At 47.2% G+C, this 19494-nt stretch overlaps 7 protein-coding genes across 8 annotated transcripts; 4 read left to right on the top strand and 3 right to left on the bottom strand.

Annotated features, from left to right (window-relative positions):
- LOC133915269 (cupincin-like) lies at positions 1-1754 on the top strand. The gene is made up of 4 exons (XM_062358367.1): positions 1-127; positions 222-302; positions 405-692; positions 804-1754. Exons 1-4 carry the CDS (start codon positions 20-22, stop codon positions 1338-1340), a joined length of 1014 nt encoding a protein of 337 aa, XP_062214351.1. The 5' UTR covers positions 1-19; the 3' UTR covers positions 1341-1754.
- Positions 1706-3034, bottom strand: LOC133915270 (non-specific lipid transfer protein GPI-anchored 5-like). Its single transcript, XM_062358368.1, has 3 exons — positions 2483-3034; positions 2324-2395; positions 1706-2083 (listed from the first exon to the last, which is right to left on the bottom strand). Exons 1-3 carry the CDS (start codon positions 2814-2816, stop codon positions 1953-1955), a joined length of 537 nt encoding a protein of 178 aa, XP_062214352.1. The 5' UTR covers positions 2817-3034; the 3' UTR covers positions 1706-1952.
- A 2457-nt stretch (positions 3035-5491) lies between these two features.
- LOC133914085 (non-specific lipid transfer protein GPI-anchored 20-like) lies at positions 5492-6501 on the bottom strand. Its single transcript, XM_062357237.1, has 3 exons — positions 6139-6501; positions 5968-6030; positions 5492-5875 (listed from the first exon to the last, which is right to left on the bottom strand). The coding sequence occupies exons 1-3, from the start codon at positions 6485-6487 to the stop codon at positions 5685-5687; spliced, it is 603 nt and encodes a 200-aa protein (XP_062213221.1). The 5' UTR covers positions 6488-6501; the 3' UTR covers positions 5492-5684.
- Positions 6502-9482: 2981 nt separating this feature from the next.
- LOC133915268 (uncharacterized) lies at positions 9483-10319 on the top strand. The gene has a single exon (XM_062358366.1). The coding sequence runs from the start codon at positions 9541-9543 to the stop codon at positions 10090-10092; it is 552 nt and encodes a 183-aa protein (XP_062214350.1). The 5' UTR covers positions 9483-9540; the 3' UTR covers positions 10093-10319.
- Positions 10320-11716: 1397 nt separating this feature from the next.
- LOC133915266 (uncharacterized) lies at positions 11717-12564 on the top strand. Its single transcript, XM_062358364.1, has one exon. It carries the CDS (start codon positions 11732-11734, stop codon positions 12353-12355), a length of 624 nt encoding a protein of 207 aa, XP_062214348.1. The 5' UTR covers positions 11717-11731; the 3' UTR covers positions 12356-12564.
- A 167-nt stretch (positions 12565-12731) lies between these two features.
- Positions 12732-13894, top strand: LOC133915267 (uncharacterized). The gene is given in 2 exon segments (XM_062358365.1): positions 12732-13240; positions 13243-13894. Coding segments are annotated over 2 exon segments (579 nt in total). The 5' UTR covers positions 12732-13068; the 3' UTR covers positions 13650-13894.
- LOC133915265 (glutamate dehydrogenase 1, mitochondrial-like) lies at positions 13883-19079 on the bottom strand. Of its 2 annotated transcripts, none has more exons than XM_062358361.1 (10): positions 18767-19079; positions 16836-16976; positions 16478-16591; positions 15889-16110; positions 15710-15784; positions 15326-15442; positions 14829-15079; positions 14593-14668; positions 14410-14496; positions 13883-14301 (listed from the first exon to the last, which is right to left on the bottom strand). In XM_062358361.1, exons 2-10 carry the CDS (start codon positions 16941-16943, stop codon positions 14116-14118), a joined length of 1236 nt encoding a protein of 411 aa, XP_062214345.1. In that variant the 5' UTR covers positions 16944-16976; positions 18767-19079; the 3' UTR covers positions 13883-14115. The 2 variants fall into 2 exon arrangements, with proteins under 2 accessions (XP_062214345.1, XP_062214346.1); XM_062358362.1 differs by lacking the exon at positions 18767-19079 and adding an exon at positions 17065-17628.
- Between the last annotated feature and the right edge of the window lie 415 nt (positions 19080-19494).

Genomic DNA, 19494 nt, shown 5'->3' with positions numbered 1-19494 from the left:
CGTCAGGGAGGGCGATGTCATGGTGATCCCGGCGGGCGCCATCGTGTACTCGGCCAACACGCACGACTCCGACTGGTTCCGCGTCGTCATGCTCCTCAGCCCAGTCTCCACGCCGGGGCGCTTCGAGGTTACACACACGTCCTGTGTGCTTGATCTCGATCTCTCCTTCTGTTGTGCGTTTGCATGCAAGGGCTGATTTTTTTTCGTACTCTAATCGACAGGAATTCTTCCCTGTCGGAGGCGAGCGCCAGGAGTCGTTCTTCAGCGTCTTCAGCGACGATGTTCTCCAGGCGGCATTCAACGTATGCACTTGATCATCACGTCCAAGTTTACTGGTTCATCTTTCTGCGAAAATTTACCTGGATCCTAAATCCTAACGATGTGCATGAGTTTCTTGTGCCAAGACTCGCCGGGAAGAGTGGGAGCAAGTGTTCGAGAGGCAGCGGAAGGGTGAGATCACGACGGCGTCCGAGGAGCAGATACGGGAGCTGAGCAGGTCCTGCTCACGAGGTGGCCGCGGACGCGGTGGTGGCGGGTCGGGTTCTTCCGAGTGGGAGATCAAGCCGTCCAGCCTCACCGGTAAGAGGCCGCGTCACTCGAACAAACACGGCAGGCTCTTTGAGATCACCGGCGACGAGTGCCCGCACCTCCGGATGCTCGACATGGAAGTCGGCCTGGCCAACATCACAAGCGTAAGCATGCATCAATTTTCTTGAGGAGCAGCCGAAATTAAACGGGTCATGGTTGTACAGTCATGAGTCATCACCAATCGATGTTGTCTGGTTCGCCATGCGTTTTTGCAGGGCTGCATGATGGCGCCGAGCTACAGCACCCACGCCACCAAGATCGCCGTCGTCGTGCAGGGCAGCGGCTACTTCGAGATGGCGTGCCCGCACCTGTCCAGCTCCGGCCGGTCGCAGCGCCGTGAGCGTGAGCGTGAGCACGGCAGGAGGAGGGAGGAGTGGAGCACAGAGAAGGAGGAGGAGGGACATGAGGAGCCAGAGCAGAAGGAGAAGCAGGGCGGACAGAAGTCAAGAAGCTACAAGCAGGTGAGATCCCGCATCCGGGAGGGCTCCGTGATCGTGATCCCCGCGGGGCACCCGACGGCGATTGTCGCCGGCGAAGACGAGAACCTCGAGGTCCTCTGCTTCGGCGTGCACGCCGGCTTCGACGAGAAGGTGTTCCTGGCCGGCAGGAACAGTGCGCTGCGACAGATGGACGAGCTCGCGAAAGCGCTCGCGTTCGGGGCCGCGGCGAAGGAGGTGGACCGCGTGGTCGGCGCGCAGCCGGAGGCCGTCTTCCTGCGCGGGCCGCAGAGGCGCGCGGTCTCCTCCGCGTAAGCAGCTACGCGCTCGTCGACCTCGAGGCTACCTGATGAATGATGACGGACGTCGTCGATCTCTTGTACGCAGTGCGTCGAGCTGTTTCCGGTGGAATATATAACCGAATAAAGTAGCGAGCGCGTCGATCGTGTTGTGAGTTTGTGTAGCAGAAGTGGCACTACGTACGTGTAGCAGAAGTGTGTGCATGCAAGTTTGTACGGGTACATGTACGTAGCCACGTATGTATGTACTGTACGTGACTTGTCTCGGACTGAAATAACGTTGCTGAGGCACGGTGTATATGCACGGTACGTACTGAGCCTACTAGAAGCGCATCAGCCATGCATGCTGAACATCTGATTCAAACTTTCGTACAGTCCTGCTTGATTCAAATTCAGGGGCGCTGTAGAATTACGGACAGATTAACTGAACACCTGGAACCGATGAAGAGTTTATGGCAACGAAACCACGATCAATCAGTATCGTTTTTAGTGCGATGGATGGGAACAACCAATGCTACAAATGCGAAGCACAAAACTCGATCGACCATCGCCGATGCCAAACCAATACCACCGCACAGTGACACGACGTGTCGAAAATTCCTGAATCCAAGGGCATGAGCTAAGATGCTCATATGGCCGAGACGGCGTAGACGGCGACAGCCGCGAATCCGAGCACCAGGCTCACCGGCCCCCGGAGCGACGCTTCTCCGGATGTCAGGTACGGCCACGTCGGCGTCCCCTTCGATCCACTGCCGGTTCCTGCATCCAGTTCACGCCACGCCAGTCATCACGTGGTTAGAGAGAAGCGGAAGGAAATTTTATAAGCCTATCATGTGCGAAAGACTATTGTAAGACTCTAATTTATATCGTTTTTTTTTCTAATCCGACGGTTGACACGTGTGTAGAAGAGAGCGGGTCATTCTAAAGATCTGATTTTATAAAATTTCCTTCTGAGAGAAGCCGTGGAGATAAATGAGCAGCGTTCCTTAATTATCTTACCTGCGCCCGCCGACGCGCCGGACGACGGCGTGGTTTGCGTAGCGCCGCCCGGAGCGTTGCCACCTCCAGCAGCTGCAAGCAACACTCAAAGTTAGTCTCTTTCGATCAGCGACGCGAGAGCCTCTCTGCTCCGGTGCGGTCTCGTCGAGCACCACTTACAGTTGCACTTGCTCGCCGGCGGGGTCTGCACGTTGCACGCCTGGGGGAGCTCGAGCGCGCGCGTCTTGTCGATGGTGACGCCACCGAGGGCCGACGAGTCGCCGCTGAGCGCCGCGCAGAGGCACTGCGGGCTGGACTGCACCACGCTGCTGAGCTGCGAGCAGCAGGAGGCCGGCGGCGTCGACACGTTGCCGCTGATGTAGTTCAGGCACGGGTACAGGCCGATCAGCGCTGTCGTGCACCCAGACTGAGCCGACGCCAAGGCGACTACCATGGCCGCCACGGCGGCCAGCAGGCAGGCCACGGGCAATGCCCCTGCTGCTCTCACCGCCATTCCTCTCCTCGCTTCGCTAACGCCAGAGGCCTCTTGGTTTCTTGAATCGGATGCTGCTAATTGCCTGGTTAATTTACCTGTTTGCTTGTGTTCTTTGCATCTGAATTGTAATGATTTTTATAGGACTGATTCGTTATGGGTTGGTTACGTTGGTGAGCTGCCGCTTCCTAATCTGTCCGGAAATAATCTTTTCTTTTCGATTCAAGCAGGAGTAGTTAGTAATTGCCAGAACTCAAAAAAATTGGGAAATCTGCTGAAAATTTGGTGCTCTGAATTCAACCGGGTGTCGACCCTTTGCCGTGTTAGGTGATGCTAACAACGGGTTGAGAGTCACGAAATGGCTTTTGTTGGCTACTGACTGTGTTCTTCTTTCAGTTAGGAAGTAACGTGTGTCAACCTGAGAGCTGACGGGTGACCAGCACCAGATATCCTTAGGTGCAATGGAAAGATCTGATCCACCAATTTGCCAACTTGAAGCATGTATCTAGGGAAGAAAATTCTATAGAAATTTTTACAAAAGATCTGTGTAAAACCTTGATTCATGTTGTTCTTCTGTAATTCAACGGGTGGTGCGTGTAGGTGAGAGGAATGAGGAGGACGCATATCAGGGAAAGAGTCTTTGGAAAAATACCGTCCTAAAGAATTAACTTCCAGTTTATAGGTAGCAATATCAAGTGTAAATATTTAATCTGATGCAATCATGAACAAAAAAATCTAGTTTAGACACCAAATTAACATGAAAATTTCCAGAATTGGCCTCTCCGCACATGAAGAAGGAAGAAAAAGAAAAATAACTAGTACGAGATAATCCACTTGAGGGTTGAGACATGTGATTTTTGGAGCAGTTATATACAAACTGGTACAAATGTTTTTTTTTTTTTTGCAAACTATTTTTTTTTTTTTTTTGTCGTTTGATTTGCCTTCGCTCTCATCAATGGAAGTTTGCGAGGTAGTCGAGGTGACGTCCTACTTAATTTCGTGCTCATTTGCGCCATCCTATGGCTGCTAGGTGCTGATCACTGACGTCTACGCAGTATGCACCCCTTCTTTTTCAACTACCTGAACTAGCAAGGTGGCCTGTGCAACGCAGGACTCATTATAATATTTTTGTAGCATTATAGTCCGTTTGATTAAAAAAATATAAGCATATTTAGATCTTGCTTTTATCATTAGTACTCTTCATTTACAAAACTAATAAAATCAGGAAAAGGGCAAAACTTTATTCTTGAAATATACTTAGGTATGGAGTTTTGATACAATTGTCTTATAGGAACAATGTTGTTACCTTTTTACAATTTAAAATAACATTTTTTTTATTAATTCCGCCCGGCTAGATTCAAGAACATAATCTTCCTCATGTCTCATCTTCTCATGGTAGTTTCTTGTGCAATATGCATGTTACTTTTCCTGTACAACTACTCAGTATAGTTGCTTCTAATTTTCATTTTTCTTTTTCGAAAGACTCTTCTAGTTTTTTGGTTATTGCTCTTTTCCTCGCCGATCAACGTTCGAGACGTTATTCACATCCTAGCAATAGCTCTTTCACACATTTAGTTGTGAATATATTTTCTCTATGCATGAATGTAGAGATTAAAAACAAATTGACGCAATTTAAGAAAACATCATAAGGAACAAAGTTACGTACCTCTTTCACACATTTTGTTTAGCCTAAGCTAACAATTCTATATATAAACATGGAAGAACTTGGACTCAGCATGGCAACAATGGCGGACGATCTGCTTGACGTGTTCGTTGGAGCTTGATCTCCTTCATGCTGTCCTGATGCGTTTCCTAGCTGATTAGCATCATATCCGGTGTATTGGTCTGCAAGAGAGATGGGTGGTGGCAGCATCCTAATGACTGAGGAATTGACTCAACGCACGCGCACCACACTCACATCCATATATTCTCACGTGGGTACATCTTAGCATACGTTTAAATAAGATTGAATGTATAACATCACGTAGCGCGGATACACGCTTTGACCACTAAAAATACCCATATTTGCATGTACTATTCCTCTAAGGTTTTATTTAAAAAAATACGAGCATATGTGCCGAGTCTAAAATTTAAACTCGGGTGGACAGGTTTTACCACGAGAATCCTAAATAACTGTGTTATGCTCAGTTCGCTACATGGACTCTTCTCATGACACATAATTTGTCAGGATATGTGCTAGCTTGGACGCCTTATGTTGGATTATAGCAGTTGAGGATTCCCACCATACATACATCCAAATAATCTCCACCGTTACAACTTGGACCCACAAAGATCAATGGTGTAGATTTTATTTAACTGCACTTCAACTACCCTGATGACATGAGGAAATTCTTGCTACTTTCTTCTCGCTTTTATTCATAAATTACCGTCCGCATTTGATATTTGATACTGTGAAGCTTCTGCCTGCAATCATGAGCGAGCATTCTACGTCTCGCCGTCTGTTTATTTTTTAGCTCGATTGGAAACTACTGTAAAATCTAGCTGAATGTTTCGAGTCCATTTGCTAACTATTTTAACTGAAATAAGGCATATCCAGCTACTCGTGGGCTACGGTACAATAATAGGCACAGTCAACACTACTTGACTTGAAATTTTCATTCACATGCTGCCATCCTGTTACGAGCAGGCACACCTGTTTCGAAATATTTTATGCTGCAATTGAGAATGACTTCTGGACAGTCCATCAGTCACAATAAACAGTTCATTGTCACACACATTCTACACCAAAAAAATATTCCGTTATAAGTGTGTATCACTATTAATATACAAAAAATATGAGCTCAAAGCCCTGAACTGAAAAGTAATCGCAGTGTAGCAAACAAGTTCATAACACACCAAATGCATCCTACAATATAAGCCACATCCTAATCAAATGAAAATGGATGCAGCTATTGACAGCACCATGGCGACAGCCACCATGGACAAATGAGAACTCCTCCACGCCGAGCTGGGCACCACCACTGGCCTCTGGGTGATCGGAGGCGATTCCACCGCCGGAGACATCGCCGTGGGGTCCACCGGAGAATCTGGCTGCACTGAGGATTCCGGTGGAATCGGCGCTGCAAAATTGTGGAAGGTGTCGATCACATTTGTCAGTAAAGTTCAGAGAAGAAACTTGGCATGATATGAGCAGAGAAGGCAAGATCATTACGCAGCGGGGGCAGTGCCGGAGCAAATGCAACAGGTCCTGGAGCTGGGATTTGCGTTGCTGTATCTGAAAATTACCAAAAACAAACAGATAATTTTTAGTGGCTAATCTTGTTCATTAAAGAAAGATAAGTTTGTTTATGATGCAGTAATTAGTAAGTTTGCGACGACCAACCTCTGCACTGCAGCGGGACGGACATGGAGTTGCAGAACTTGGGGAGGGAGATGGCGAGCGTGCGGTTGATGGGGAGGCTGAAGGGCACGTTCCCGGTGAGGACGAGGCAGGCGCAATCGGCGCTCGTGCGGACCATCTCCGCCAGCGAGCCGCAGCACTGCTGCGTCGGCGACCCGCCGCCGTTGGTGCTCCCCGTCACGAAGTTGAGGCACGGCGTGAACGTTGTCACCAGCGACGCCGCGCACGACGTCGCCACCTGCCCCGACGCCGGCGCCGCTCCCAGAGCGGCCAGCAGCAGAACCATGAGCGCGGGCGCGGCGGCCGCGCCCACCGTCCTGTCACGTCTCATGCGTCCTGGGAATGTGTAACAATTTACAATAGTTTTTAAGGGTGTTCTGCTGTGCATATATTTGGGAATGTTTCAAGTGGTAGATGTGAATTTGGTCAGGTTGGTTGCACGAATGCCAGCTAATGTTGACGCATGCCAGTGCATGGACTGATTGCTTGCTGATCAAAATTCTTCTGTTTAGGTCAGGTAGGAGGTTCGTGACCAAATGAATACAAATTATGCGTATCTAGTTTGCTGGAAAGAAAATTTTTATAAAGGTATGTGGGCGTATGATTTATCACGACTGTTTATTTATATTGAGATTTATGCTGGAAGGGTATATGAAAATTTTTATAAAATACGTGAGAGAATTGATAGATTGATAAGTGTCAGATGAGAGAAATAAACTATCGAGATAGACCGTACGTGTGTAATAGATTACGGAGTTGTATTTCACCTAGTCTGCTACTCTTTGCTTCTAGGCGTCTGCTAGCTTAACTATCAAAGTTCAGACACGCAAAGATTTGGTGAGAAGTTGACCAAACAAAACACACACAAATCCGATCTCAGCAGTAATACCGACCTAGCCTGCTTCCGTGCTCTGCCACGGCAGGGGCGTCCAATTCAATATGCGTTGATCTGTCACGAACACGATTACTACTATAAATCAGAAAAAAAAAAAGTGCGAACACACACTTTGACATTATAAAATCAGAGGAGACCTCAGATATATCGATCAAAGCCAATGGGCGCAGCTTCTGACGTCGCCGTGGCTGGTCTTGTCCTGGCCGTGGCGGTTGCCGTTGGGTTTAGTACATATCGGAAATTGCTCACAGGGAGCACAACTTAAAAAGATAAATGTCTCCTATCTATTAGTCTAATTTTTTTGGATTGAGTTGTCTCAAAGTTTTGATCTGATTTTGATTGGACCTGCACGTATAGCAAACCTATTAAATCTTAGGCTAGGGCGATGGCTCGTGGATATAAGCGAGTCTTTTGGGTTAAGTTATCTCAAAGTTTTGATAGTGGTTTTGGTTGGAATGCTGGGTGCGTAGCGCTGGCTTTGCTTCATCGTCTCCGAGATGCCAGAGCCTCACATGTCCACCATGGATTCTGAATTCATCTATATGATTCTTCTGTGTTTTAGCGTGCCTTTTTTGCTTCAGAGGAAGAGGAATCTACGGCTGGAGCCCGGAGTACAGACATTTTGCTGGGGATTTTCAACTCATGGCCGGAACCTTGGCTATGGAGAGGGGCCAAACATCTCAATTGGTTATTTCACACTGCGGCTATGCTAGCTGTGTTGGCGTTAACCCTTCATTGAAGTATGTTGTGCACGTCTGCGGCTGCTTCCCATTTGCATATGCTCATTTAATTTGTCTAGTGTTTGGTTGTCCACTTACATTACAAGTCATAGTCACGTTGTAGCCATCCATACCATCATCATTTTTTCTTGCGCCTACCCTTATATCATCTCATCAACTAGGCAATTAAGATTCTGCCTCCCATACTACTGTTGTTTAGGATCTCTTTCGACACATGATAATCTAAAGTAGAATAAAAATAATACACATAATGTATGATGAAGACTTTATTGTTTTATTATAATAAATAATTCTGTTACAATGAGATGTCTCCTCAAATATATATATAGGTAGGAAAGTCACCTCTCAACGAGAGAGGAGTAGATAAACAAATCCATCCAAGATTATCCCATTCCGTTAGCCGTTAGGAATTCAACAAAACGAAGTAGGCTATTGCTCTGCGCGATCCACTGATCCTTCTGGCCACTAGAAGCATAAAAACACAGACCAGTAGCTGTACTGCTGCATCGAGAAATCGGAGAGCTCAACAAACCAGCTCACGAATGGACCAGAGCCACCACGGACCGTGGACTGCCGTGGCGGCGCCGCCATGGAGGTCACGCTCCGGCGGCGGGCACGACGATTCCCGGCACTCCGACCGCGGCCACCCCGTTAGACGCCAACGTCCCCCCTGCAGGTACATCATTAGCCACACATAGTTCAGGCTCAAAACTAGCATTTAAACAGGTTGGGCGAGATGGAACAGAAGCTTGTTCGTAAAGAAAAAAAAAAGATTGAAGAGAAGCTGGGTTGACACTGAACTAACGACTAATCAGAGCTTCATTTTCCATCCCTGATGCTGCAGGGTCTGGATCGAGGGCTACTCCACATCCACCACGCAATGCTCTGACGGAGACATTAGCGAACCCGGAGCGATCTTCGTCTTCGTCGCCGCAGCTGCACTGGCGTGGCTTCATCGTTTATGAGAGGAAGAGTTTCCTGTGTCCAGCATGGACGAATCCTTCGTACATATGCTTGCGCGTCTTTTTGCTTCAGGAATCTGAGGGAGCGTTCTTATGGCCGCATTTTACATTTCACTTGTGCATTGATACTTGATACCTCATTGATGTGCAATATGAGCCTCTCTCTAGTATATCTAGTCATGGTCAGGTTGACCGTTGACTTGTGTGTAGCCAACCCTTTCCACCGTACGCTCAATCATCATACGCGATTGATACCTTCATACTAATATTCATACTCATATAGCTAAATTTGAATAGAAAGCATTTTATATACTTTCGGATGTACATACTCTACCTCTAATAAGTGCTCGGAAAGAAGTATATACATCTTAAAAAATAGTATATATATCTTTAAAATATATTTTATTTATACAAAAGTATATACATCTCACAAAATAGTATATAAATACATATTAAAAAGTAGTATATACTTCAGTTATAACGGAATCAACTACTAGGAGTATATACTAGTTTATATGTACAGGAAGTATTTTTTATACTTTTGGATATACATTCTCTCTCTAATGGGTATTAAAAAGGAATATGTACATCTTAAATAGTATATACATCTCAGAAAAAAATATTTTACTTATAAAAATTCTCAAATATTGTCCCCTTCTCCGGTCAAAGTCAAACAAAGTAGGCTGCTGACTGGTCCTATTGGCCACTACAAGTATAAGAACACAGGCCACTGGCTGCACTTCTGCAACAAGACATCAGAGCCCACCCAAGAAACCAAAGCTCAGGAATGGACCAGAGCAGCCGAGAAGCGCGGCCCGCCGTGGAGGTCACGCTCCGGCGGTTCGACCTCTCCGACGTCGACGCCATGATGGCGTGGGCGTCGGACCCGCAGGTCGCCGCCGTCTGCCGCTGGGACGCGTACGAGTCCACGGAGCCCCTGCTCGCCTTCATCCGAGACGTCGTGCTCCCGCACCCGTGGTTCCGCGCCATCTGCCTCTCCGGAGGCGACAGCGAGAGCCGCCCCATCGGCGCGGTGTCCGTGACGCCAACGGGCGACCCGTGCCGGGCCGAGCTGGGCTACGTGCTTGCGCGCGCGCACTGGGGCAAGGGGGTGGCGACGGCCGCCGTGAAGCGGACGGTGGCCACGGTGTTCGGGGAGGTGGAGGGACTGGAGCGCTTGGAGGCGCTGGTGGACGTGGCCAACCCGGCGTCGCAGCGCGTGCTGGAGAAGGCCGGGTTCTCGCGGGAGGCCGTCCTGCGGAAGTACGGCTTCGTCAAGGGCACCGTGAAGGACATGGTCATGTTTAGCTTCATCGACACCGACCCACTGGTCGAGTGATTCACACGTTCGTGGATGTAAAAATGCATTGCTTGCTCCTGTGCGTGAGCGTGTGATCACTTGATGCAAATTTGTTGCTGAATGCATATGCATCAGCGTCTCTATCGAATCTTTAGTGTTTTTTTTAAAGGACAACATCAGTAATACCGATTTTATTATAGAAAAAAAAGATCTCATTTATGAGAAAAATTAGGTCAAAAAATCATAGCAACTAGCCAGTTAATCCAGGACCAATCGGCAAAAACTCCAACGACATGAGCATCCCGATACACAAAAGTCAAACAGCACAAACACCTCGAAAACAACACACGCAAAGTCCGCCAACAGGGTATTGTTGCCAAGCTTGTTGCACGCTACGACCAAGCAACTCCAACTTCCTGAAACAGACCTCAACCTTTGTCTTGATATCCACGTGTCCCCGTCCACAGGCACCACGTGTCATCGTTGCCAAGCTCGTCCGATGCCCCGACGTAACAGCTCCGACTCTACTATAGTCCACCCGTGGACATAACGGCGCATCACCAAAAGAGCATATGCCTCATCGACAACATGCCCCTTTCGAAGCTCGAAGTGTTCCCAATCGTAGTCGAAGTAGGGACCCGCTATGACTAAGACATCGTCCACCAGAACACGACGCGAGATCCTCCAAAGCAACACCTCCAGGGAGGATATGACGTCCCAAGCGCCGCCGTCACTCGTCCAAGCACGTACATAGTTTGTCATTGAAAGATCCCACGATGAGAAAAAAGAAAAGCATCTTCAACAAACACCTCTAAAGAGGAAGCGGCGCCTGAGGGCGTCGCCATTGTCGTCCCAAGCCAAACATCGAGCAAGGCTTTGGCTGGGGCACCCAACCCCCACCCAACGCCACAGAGTTGGTTTGGTCCTTTTATGTTTTGAACCTTTCTTAGTTTTGTTTTATTAGTTAGTAGTTAGTTTGTCCTTTTTATTCCTTTTCTAATAAAATTAGCATATCTCCTCCCGTCTTTAAAAAAAAAAGTCAGTAGTTGATTTGGTTGATACTCTACTTCGTACTTCTGTTTCATTTCAAGTTGGTGGATGTAAAATTCTCTATGGATTATGTTATTTCATAATGGAAAGGGGTATCCCGTGTTACAAAAAATCCTCAATCAGGGGCCCTGCTACATGATACATCGAGCACTATTGGTCTATTGCAAATTGCGTACTGATAAAGCAGTAGCCTGAACTTAGCAGTCAACAGTAGTAAGCAGTAAGCTTGGCCTCCAGCCCTCCACGGTAGCACAAAGGGCTTTTCCAATGGAAGAGTTTGGCTGGCGCCAAGGATTCATTGGAGAGAGAAGAAGATACGTAGGATCAAAGAGGTTTAAAGACAGGAGGACACTAATCCGGTGCTTTGCATTGCTTCCGAGTTGTTAGTCCAGTGACCCAAATGATTTTTTTTTTTTTTGCCTGCATAGTGGACCTAGGATCAACAAAGGGAAATGGTATACATACTAAAATTATTCCTACAAATGATTAACGTGGCAGATTGTGATCAAATCCTTTGTCTTAACTTTCCCTTGAATAAATATAGGAGTTGAGACTTATATTTGTAGCATTTTTGTAACACAAGTTTTAGTACATGCACCATTGCTCGATCAACTAAACGTGTCGGCCTATGACTAGAGTGAAAGGTAACAACCCAGCGGTGACAGCTCCCTTCCGCATACGCTCAGAGCAAGAAATGCAGGCCGCGATCGCGAGCGAAGCCCATCCGACCGGCGCGGTGGCCATGGCGAAGGTGACCCTCCGGCGGTTCGAGCTCTCCGACGTCGACGCCATGATGGCGTGGGCGTCGGACCCGCAGGTGGCGGCCTTCTGCCGCTGGGATCCCTACGAGTCCACGGAGCCCCTGCTCTCGTTCCTGCGCGACACCGTGCTCCCGCACCCGTGGTTCCGCGCCATCTGCCTCGCCGACGGCCGCCCTGTGGGCGCGGTGTCCGTGTCGCCGACGGCAGAGCGGTGCCGCGGGGAGCTCGGGTACGTACTGGCCCGCGCGCACTGGGGCAAGGGCCTGGCGTCGGTGGCCGTGCGGCGCGCGCTGGGGGCCGTGTTCGCGGAGGTGGAGGGGCTGGAGCGCGTGGAGGCGCTGGTGGACGTGGACAACCCCGCGTCGCAGTGCGTGGCGGAGAAGGCCGGGCTCCGCCGCGAGGGCGTGCTGCGGCGCCACTACTGGCACAAGGGCCGCGCCAGGGACATGGTCATGTACAGCTTCATCTCCTCCGACCCTCTCCCCGAATGATCCTTGCCGACCATGCATCCCAACAGTCAACTCTACCGAGTCACTGGTGTTCTTTATACCATCCCTGTTACAGAACAATCTGTATCGAGCAAGATAAAATCCTTGTGTGTTTCGCTGGAATTTGCTAATTTCCTGTGTGAAATTAGCGGTGTTGCGTGCTGCATTGGTGTATCTGTTTGGAGGATGAAGGCGACATTGGAGCCGTGCCATTTCTACACCCAACACATCCAAATCATGTTTTGGATTATGTGTTCCTAGATGATGCTATGGTTTGCATTTTGCGATGAATTCAATTAATTGCACCATAGGATCAGTGTTCAGTAGCAGAACCAGAACAAAAATAATTAGGTGTACTACTTGTTGAACATGTCATATGAGCTAGATGATTAAAAAATAAAAATTTAACCGATGTTCTCTCCATCCATTAGTCATAACGTGGATCCGCCGTTGCTGATTGGAGTAGGTTGTTTGGTACTACACGTGGACATGGTATTTCAAGAACACCTGGCCGGAAGAGGGCGTCTCGATGCCACGTGTCCATGAACATGATAATCACTAGATGTGATTAGTTAATTAAGAATGGCTGATTGAGTAAAGTCTGGTCCTTTTCTCTTTCATAAGATAAGGTAGGGAGCCCACACAATTGCTTCATTGAGTGTGCGTCCTTTGATTAGTGTCACTAAACCAATTACAAACGAGACAAAACTCTACTGATGGCTCAGCATCAGCAAAGCATCCAGGGCTCAGAGATGGACCAAGAAGCGCCTTACCAGCCGGAGTCCATGCCCGCGGACACGGTCACGCTCCGGCCGTTCGACCTCGCCGACGTCGACGCGGTGATGGCGTGGGCGTCGGACCCGGTCGTCACTGCCTTCATGACGTGGGAACCATACAGTCCCGGGAGCCTATGCTCGCGTTCCTGCGCGACGCCGTGCTGCCGCACCACTGGTTCCGCGCCGTATGCCTCGGCGGCGAGCCCGTCGGCGCGGTGTCCGTGACGCCGACGGACGACAGGTGCCGCGCCGAGCTCGGCGTCGTGCTGGCGCGCGCGCACTGGGGCAAGGGCGTGGCCACGGCGGCACTGAAGCGGACGGTCGCCGCGGTGTTCGGCGACCTGGAGGGCGTGGACCGCGTCGAGGCGCTCGTCGACGCCGACAACACGGCGTCGCAGTGGGTGCTCGAGAAGGCCGGGTTCCGGCGGGAGGCCGTGCTACGGAGCTACTGCGTGGTAAAGGGCAGGCTCAGGGACATGGTCATCTACAGCTTCATCTCCACTGACCCCCTCGTCGAGTGATCATCAAGATTAAAGAGATGTATACATATAGGAGAAGATTAATAATTGCATGTATCTGTTTTTTTTTAATCCGGATCACCTTGTCTGGGGCCTATATTGAAAACCAAATCGGAGGTGTGCAACACCCGAGAATCGAACCCGAATGGGCGCAGCCACATCCTGTGGCTTTGCCGCCGCATTCCGTGCCGTGCACGTATCTGTTGATAACATGAATGCATCATTATCCAAATCTCCAAGAAGCCAAATCACATTGTTGCTTGCAAACCAGCAAGCATTTCAGCTATGAATTACAGAATTATTACTACTGTTTCTTTTCCTCAATTGATCTCCGAGACGAGAAGACATACTTCATGGACTTATTAACTGAACCTGTTTTTCTCAGACCTCCATTCATCGATAACCCAAAGAGAAAAAAATAAGCTCAAGGAGACGAGGTCAGAACTCAGAGGGACATGGGAAGACGGGGTCAGGCCTCCCATCCCCTGAGGACGGTAGCGCGCGCGACGCGGCTGACGCCTAGGGTGAAGGCGCCCATGCGGAGGTCGCAGTTGTGGCTCCGGCACATCCCTTTCACGTCCTTGAACCCACGCGTCATGTACGTCTTCAGCTCCGCGTTCACCTTCTCCTCGTCCCACATGAACCCCTGGATGTTCTGCACAACCGAACCGACCGATCACGTTTACGACAGCATTGCTCTGAACAAAGCACAAGAGCATTGTGCAGCAACTGACAGGCAGCAGAAAGAACAAGAACTACTGACCTGAACCCACTCGAAGTAGCTCACGGTGACGCCGCCAGAGTTTGCGAGTATGTCCGGCAGGATGAGGACCCCTTTCTTCGACAGGATCTGGAGATGTAATGCAGGGAGAAATCAGAAAACATTGCAGAAAGTAGTCGATTTCTTCATTGTCAGTTTGTCTGAAACTGTCAAGGTATGACTTGCCTCGTCTGCCTCAGGGTCTGTGGGGTGATTGGCAGCCTCAATGATGTACTTTGCTTTAATGTCATTAGCATTGTCCCTGTAAAACATTGGTGAAAAATATTTTATCTTCATTCAGGTTTGGAGTTACTGGAACAGCTACGATATAACTGAACACACATAACAGTACTCAAAGAGAACAGAACTAGAAAATTCAGATTTGAGTAGGGTGAAATGGACTGCAATGAGCAGACAATTACTTGTTTATGACTCCCCCAAGCGCTGCCGGGATGAGGACGTCACATTCTTCGGTGAGCAATGAGTGCGGATCAATGGCATCTCCTCCATTGAAGCCCTTGATCCCGCGGTTCTCTGTTGAGTGCTTCACTAGCTTGGGGATGTCAAGACCGTTGATGTTCTTGACAGCGCCTGTGACATCACTGATAGCAATCACCTTACCGCCAGCTTCACTAATCAGTTGAGCTGCCCAGGAACCAACATTACCGAATCCCTGAAAAGAGGCAAGCAAGGGACCCATTGCTCATCAGTAAGAGGTGCCTACTTTTAGTACAAACAAAGGTAAAGAACAGGCAGGGATAGCCTTAGTCATGAATTGGTCCTTGTAATTGGAGTTGAAAGGCACATATTATGCAATTCATGGGACTCCGAAAAATTCTCTACTGTGAATCGTTCAAATAAGTATTCCTAAATTTATATTGTACGTCAAATCATAAGTCTTAACTTACACATCATTTACCTGTATAACAAAACGCTGGCCTGCAATGCCTTTGCCATGCTCTGCAAGTAAGGCTTCCGTAGCAAACAGAACTCCCCTTCCAGTAGCTGCATCTCTCCCCAATGATCCTCCAAGGTCCTGTATTGAGAGAATTCATAAACTGATGTAAGACGAAGATAAGATAAACGACTTTCCCTTAAGAACTAAATCCTTTGCTTCCATCTCGAAACTCATTCTGTATACTAAGCATCACAATCGTGCTGCAACCAATCCAAAGGGTCATGCTTGACAAATTCTTGTTTGACTACCTCTTGTGGAAATACCCACGGTATCTTACAATTTTTCATCTGGAATCATCATTTTTCAGTACACATCCATGATAAAGAGTGCAGGATAGATACTTACAACAGGCTTTCCTGTCACCACAGCAGGTGAGTAGCCATGGAACTTTGAGTACTCATCAAGTATCCATGCCATTGTCTACATCCATGAAACAAACAAAATGAGTCATACTAAAATAAGCATATACAGATGACTAATTCTCATCAAAGTCCTCTGTGAAAGAATATACAAAAGAAAATAACCTGTGAGTTGGTGCCCATATCTGGAGCTGGAACATCAGTATGGATGCCAATTAAGTCATGGATTTTCTGAGTAAAAACCCGGGTAAGTCGCTCAAGCTCAGAGATGCTCAGCTCTCCAGGACTGCATCCTATTCCACCTTTAGCTCCTCCATATGGTATGTTAGCCACAGCTGTTTTCCATGTCATTAGTTGTGCCAAGGCATTGACCTCATCAGGATCAACCTGAGTTATATAAGAGCTTTTAAATGTCAGGATTTGATGTGATCATGCACGATCTGGTTTTGCCAGCGGCTTTGAAATGGTCTTAAATCAAGAGAAAACTTACGTACAGATGACCAGATTCTACAGAAACAGAGTCAGAATGTGACCCCATACAGCCCCCTAGTTATCAATATACTTTTGTTTTTCATGACTTCAGGTAGATATTCCAAAACAAACATGAACAACCAAGAACTATGCTTTGTACAGTGGATTCCGAAAGAAACAAGAATTTATGCCTAAGGACCATTTCAAGTCAGCAAAAGTGTTGCAAGAATCAAATGCTGACTACTTGTGTTACGGAGGACAGAAGAACCTAGCAATTGCTCACCTCATGGTGGTATCTGATTCCACCCTTCATAGGGCCCCTAGCATTGTCATGTTGAACCCTAAACCCAACATAGGACGCTAAAGTCCCATCATCTTTTGGGATTGTGCATTCAACCTGCAACCACAAACTGCTTGTTACTCAAAATTGAACATACTGTTAAGATGAAAGTATAACAGCAATTTAATTACCTTTCAAAACTAATAGCAACCTAAGAAAAATTCAGAAAAACACTGTAAACCATTGAACCTAGCCAAGTTTTTTTTTTTGTCATATTCATCAGGAAGACAGGAACCACCATGACCAAGTGAACAGCATAACAAAGGTTGCCAGACCTCAAAAATTGTAGTGGGTTCATCACCTTGATCTCTCTGAATGGGATGAGCAAGCTCTTCTCCAGCTTCGAGTCCAGACCCAGCAGCTTAGCTGCCTGCTTGAAGTTTCTGCTGGTTGCTGCCAATGCATTCATCCTTTTTGACGAAATCTCCCTTCAGAACCGCACCTGAAAACGAATCAAGAAGCCCAACGGGATGAGTAGCAATCCAAGAAACCTAATCACAAGAGCTCGAAGAAGCATAAACTAATCAAACCTGTGCAAGAATCCAAGGATACTTTACTTTTATCTTTCCAAATATTTCCAAATAGGGGGCGACAAAATATTGGTAGTGAGGAGAGGTGGCCAGGAGGGGACGCACAGAGACTTTGGAGGAGTTTAAGGGTTAGTACCGAGTACTATGTAAAGCTCCTTGCCTCCCTGGTGGAGTTTGGTATGGTTAAAAAAAAGTAGAAGCACGTTCTTGTAAGATCCTAACAGTGACAAAATCGTGTTCCTGTCCTATGACTCCTATCACATATCTGACTTTTGATGGTAACAGGTATATTTACTGTAAATACAGCAAATCAGTGATTGGGCCTAAAATATATACTGTCAATCTATGTAAAGGAACCAATCCTTTTACCCTAATTGAGAGAGAAAAAGCGTCAGGGACTGATCTCTCTCATGGATGAGATCAAGAATCAGACAGCAGAACAGAGGAAGCACTGCTTGTATTTGCAAGAAAGCATCCAGATTTTCAGCCGCAAACCACTGAAAGGAGTTGACAAGAAAAATCTCTCCAACACCAGCAAGTTGCTTGTACAGTTTTGAAAAGCACATGGCTGACTCAGCAATGACACGCTGTAGAATTATTTAGGCCTTCAGTTTTGCATTTGCTAGTACAACACTAACTACCATGAATATGAAAAATATCACAGGTTTCTCATGGGTTAGAAGTTTGCTTTCACCCTTGAATCAAGCCTTCTGTTAAGACACTGCATTATACATAGACATAGGTATACAGCAGACCAGCAGTGCAGCATGTGGTGCATATGCCCATATAGGCCAAATAATGTGATGACAAGAAGATCACATGCCATGAATTAGGCAGTTCACACTCATTTTAATAAATAGACTTATTAGAATAGTATATGTGAGGTTTGTCACCTTAGTTTTAGGATAAGATCATAAGATAGCATTAATGATTAGTTCCACCAACTTGAGAGCATATTCTACAAATCGAGAAGTTTTGCTATAAAGAGTATGACATTTGCACTGTGTAGGCAACCAAAATTGGCCAGCAAAATCATGCGCATAAACAATTAGATGGATTAGAAATTGGATTAGTTGAGATTCCAGATTTTAGAATGCCTGATAATCAACAGCGATTTTTGTTTGTTCTTGTGAAGGTCTAAAAGTACCCTACTTCAAATGCGGAATTGGATGAAATCTTCTTCTGCTGTTTCTTATCCTTTTTAAAAAGTTTAAAGGGCTTCTTTTATGATGAAGCAAATCATTCAGACACAAGCAAGATTTTGAAGGATAGACGAGCTCAAAATTACAGGGCAAAGTACTACTAATTAGGTAACATGTGGAAACCAATGAAACATACACATCTATACTTGTAGAAAATGGACCGCGCGCAATGGGATTCTGCAGGGTAGATAAATAGATACACACCGAAACGGTTCCGCAGCAAACCACTGCAGGTCAGAATAAGCCAAAAAAAAAAAAAGGAATCGATTCACCAATACATGTGGATCACAAGATATGACTAATAGTTTATACATATCAAAGTGAGCAAAAATAAACAGTGGCTAATAAAACAAATTCTCATCACAAAAACAAAAATCGGAGGCGCTCTCCCTGGTCATGTAACGCTAATACTAGCAATCTAAGACTACCTAATCTTCTCAACACCACACCAAATCAAAACCATTCGATTGCGGAACAAGGGGAGAGGTAAGGCGTCTTACACGCGGCTAGCAAGCAATCGGAGTGGAGAGACGAATCCGCCGAGGAATCAGACCGTGTGCCCGTGCCATTCGGGCGGAGGACTGCGAGGGGTTTTATAGGGGGAACGCCTGCGATCCATGGAACACCTCTGCTTGGGAGACGAAGATATGGGGGAATCGGTGCGGGAGGTTTTAGGGGGATCGGACGATGACGCCAGGAGGACAGACAACTGGATTGGATCCACTTACGATCCCAATTGGTCTGGTCGAGTGGGGTTCGGTTGGGTTGGGTGCGACGGTGCATCTCATTCCGTTCCCTTGTAGTATTCTGAGATCAAATGGGAGGAGGGTCCACCCTCCTGTATTGTATTGTTGATCTGTTTCCTCTCCCCTCTTGTTCATTCCTCCACCGTGGGATTTAGGACACTGGCGGAGCTTGCCGCCAAAGCCAAGGGGTCAACAGTGAATGCAATAAGGAATAAACTATGCTAGTAAATGGCCAACAGTGAATGGAAGAGAAACTTGCACAAATACAGCGCCTAGGCCTCTGCTGATACTGAGAAAGTGAAAGGATAATGATATCATCTAAGAGGTGGATAGATGTATTCTGAAAAAAAAATTATAAACTAAAAGCAGCGAATTAACAATATATAGACAGTCCGTAGATTTTTCCGGAGTCTCCGCAAAAGTGCGGACACTTCGCAAAAATCTACGGATACTCCGGAGATTTCAGGAAAAACTCAAACTGG

This window comes from Phragmites australis, chromosome 4 (genome assembly GCF_958298935.1).
Source record: "Phragmites australis chromosome 4, lpPhrAust1.1, whole genome shotgun sequence".
In the NCBI taxonomy this organism is placed as follows: Eukaryota; Viridiplantae; Streptophyta; class Magnoliopsida; order Poales; family Poaceae; genus Phragmites; species Phragmites australis.
The sequence above is the reverse complement of the archived record's forward strand: the minus strand, read 5'-3'. Positions and strand labels throughout refer to the sequence as shown.

Bases quoted from the DNA above. Each gene is read 5' to 3' on its own strand.
- LOC133915269 (XM_062358367.1), top strand. From the start codon at position 20: ATGGTGATCCCGGCGGGCGCCATCGTGTACTCGGCCAACACGCACGAC. The intron at 303-404 runs GTATGCACTTGA...TCTTGTGCCAAG, and splicing joins TTCTCCAGGCGGCATTCAAC to ACTCGCCGGGAAGAGTGGGA. The intron at 693-803 runs GTAAGCATGCAT...GCGTTTTTGCAG, and splicing joins GCCTGGCCAACATCACAAGC to GGCTGCATGATGGCGCCGAG.
- LOC133915270 (XM_062358368.1), bottom strand. From the start codon at position 2,816: ATGGCGGTGAGAGCAGCAGGGGCATTGCCCGTGGCCTGCCTGCTGGCC. The intron at 2,396-2,482 runs GTAAGTGGTGCT...TGTTGCTTGCAG, and splicing joins GCCGGCGAGCAAGTGCAACT to CTGCTGGAGGTGGCAACGCT. The intron at 2,084-2,323 runs GTAAGATAATTA...AACTGGATGCAG, and splicing joins CGGCGCGTCGGCGGGCGCAG to GAACCGGCAGTGGATCGAAG.
- LOC133914085 (XM_062357237.1), bottom strand. From the start codon at position 6,487: ATGAGACGTGACAGGACGGTGGGCGCGGCCGCCGCGCCCGCGCTCATG. The intron at 6,031-6,138 runs GTTGGTCGTCGC...GGTAATTTTCAG, and splicing joins CGTCCCGCTGCAGTGCAGAG to ATACAGCAACGCAAATCCCA. The intron at 5,876-5,967 runs GTAATGATCTTG...ACAATTTTGCAG, and splicing joins TCCGGCACTGCCCCCGCTGC to CGCCGATTCCACCGGAATCC.
- LOC133915268 (XM_062358366.1), top strand. From the start codon at position 9,541: ATGGACCAGAGCAGCCGAGAAGCGCGGCCCGCCGTGGAGGTCACGCTC.
- LOC133915266 (XM_062358364.1), top strand. From the start codon at position 11,732: ATGACTAGAGTGAAAGGTAACAACCCAGCGGTGACAGCTCCCTTCCGC.
- LOC133915265 (XM_062358361.1), bottom strand. From the start codon at position 16,943: ATGAATGCATTGGCAGCAACCAGCAGAAACTTCAAGCAGGCAGCTAAG. The intron at 15,785-15,888 runs GTTATTTTCTTT...TCATGGATGTAG, and splicing joins ATATGGGCACCAACTCACAG to ACAATGGCATGGATACTTGA. The intron at 15,080-15,325 runs GTAAATGATGTG...GCCTCTTTTCAG, and splicing joins GCCAGCGTTTTGTTATACAG to GGATTCGGTAATGTTGGTTC.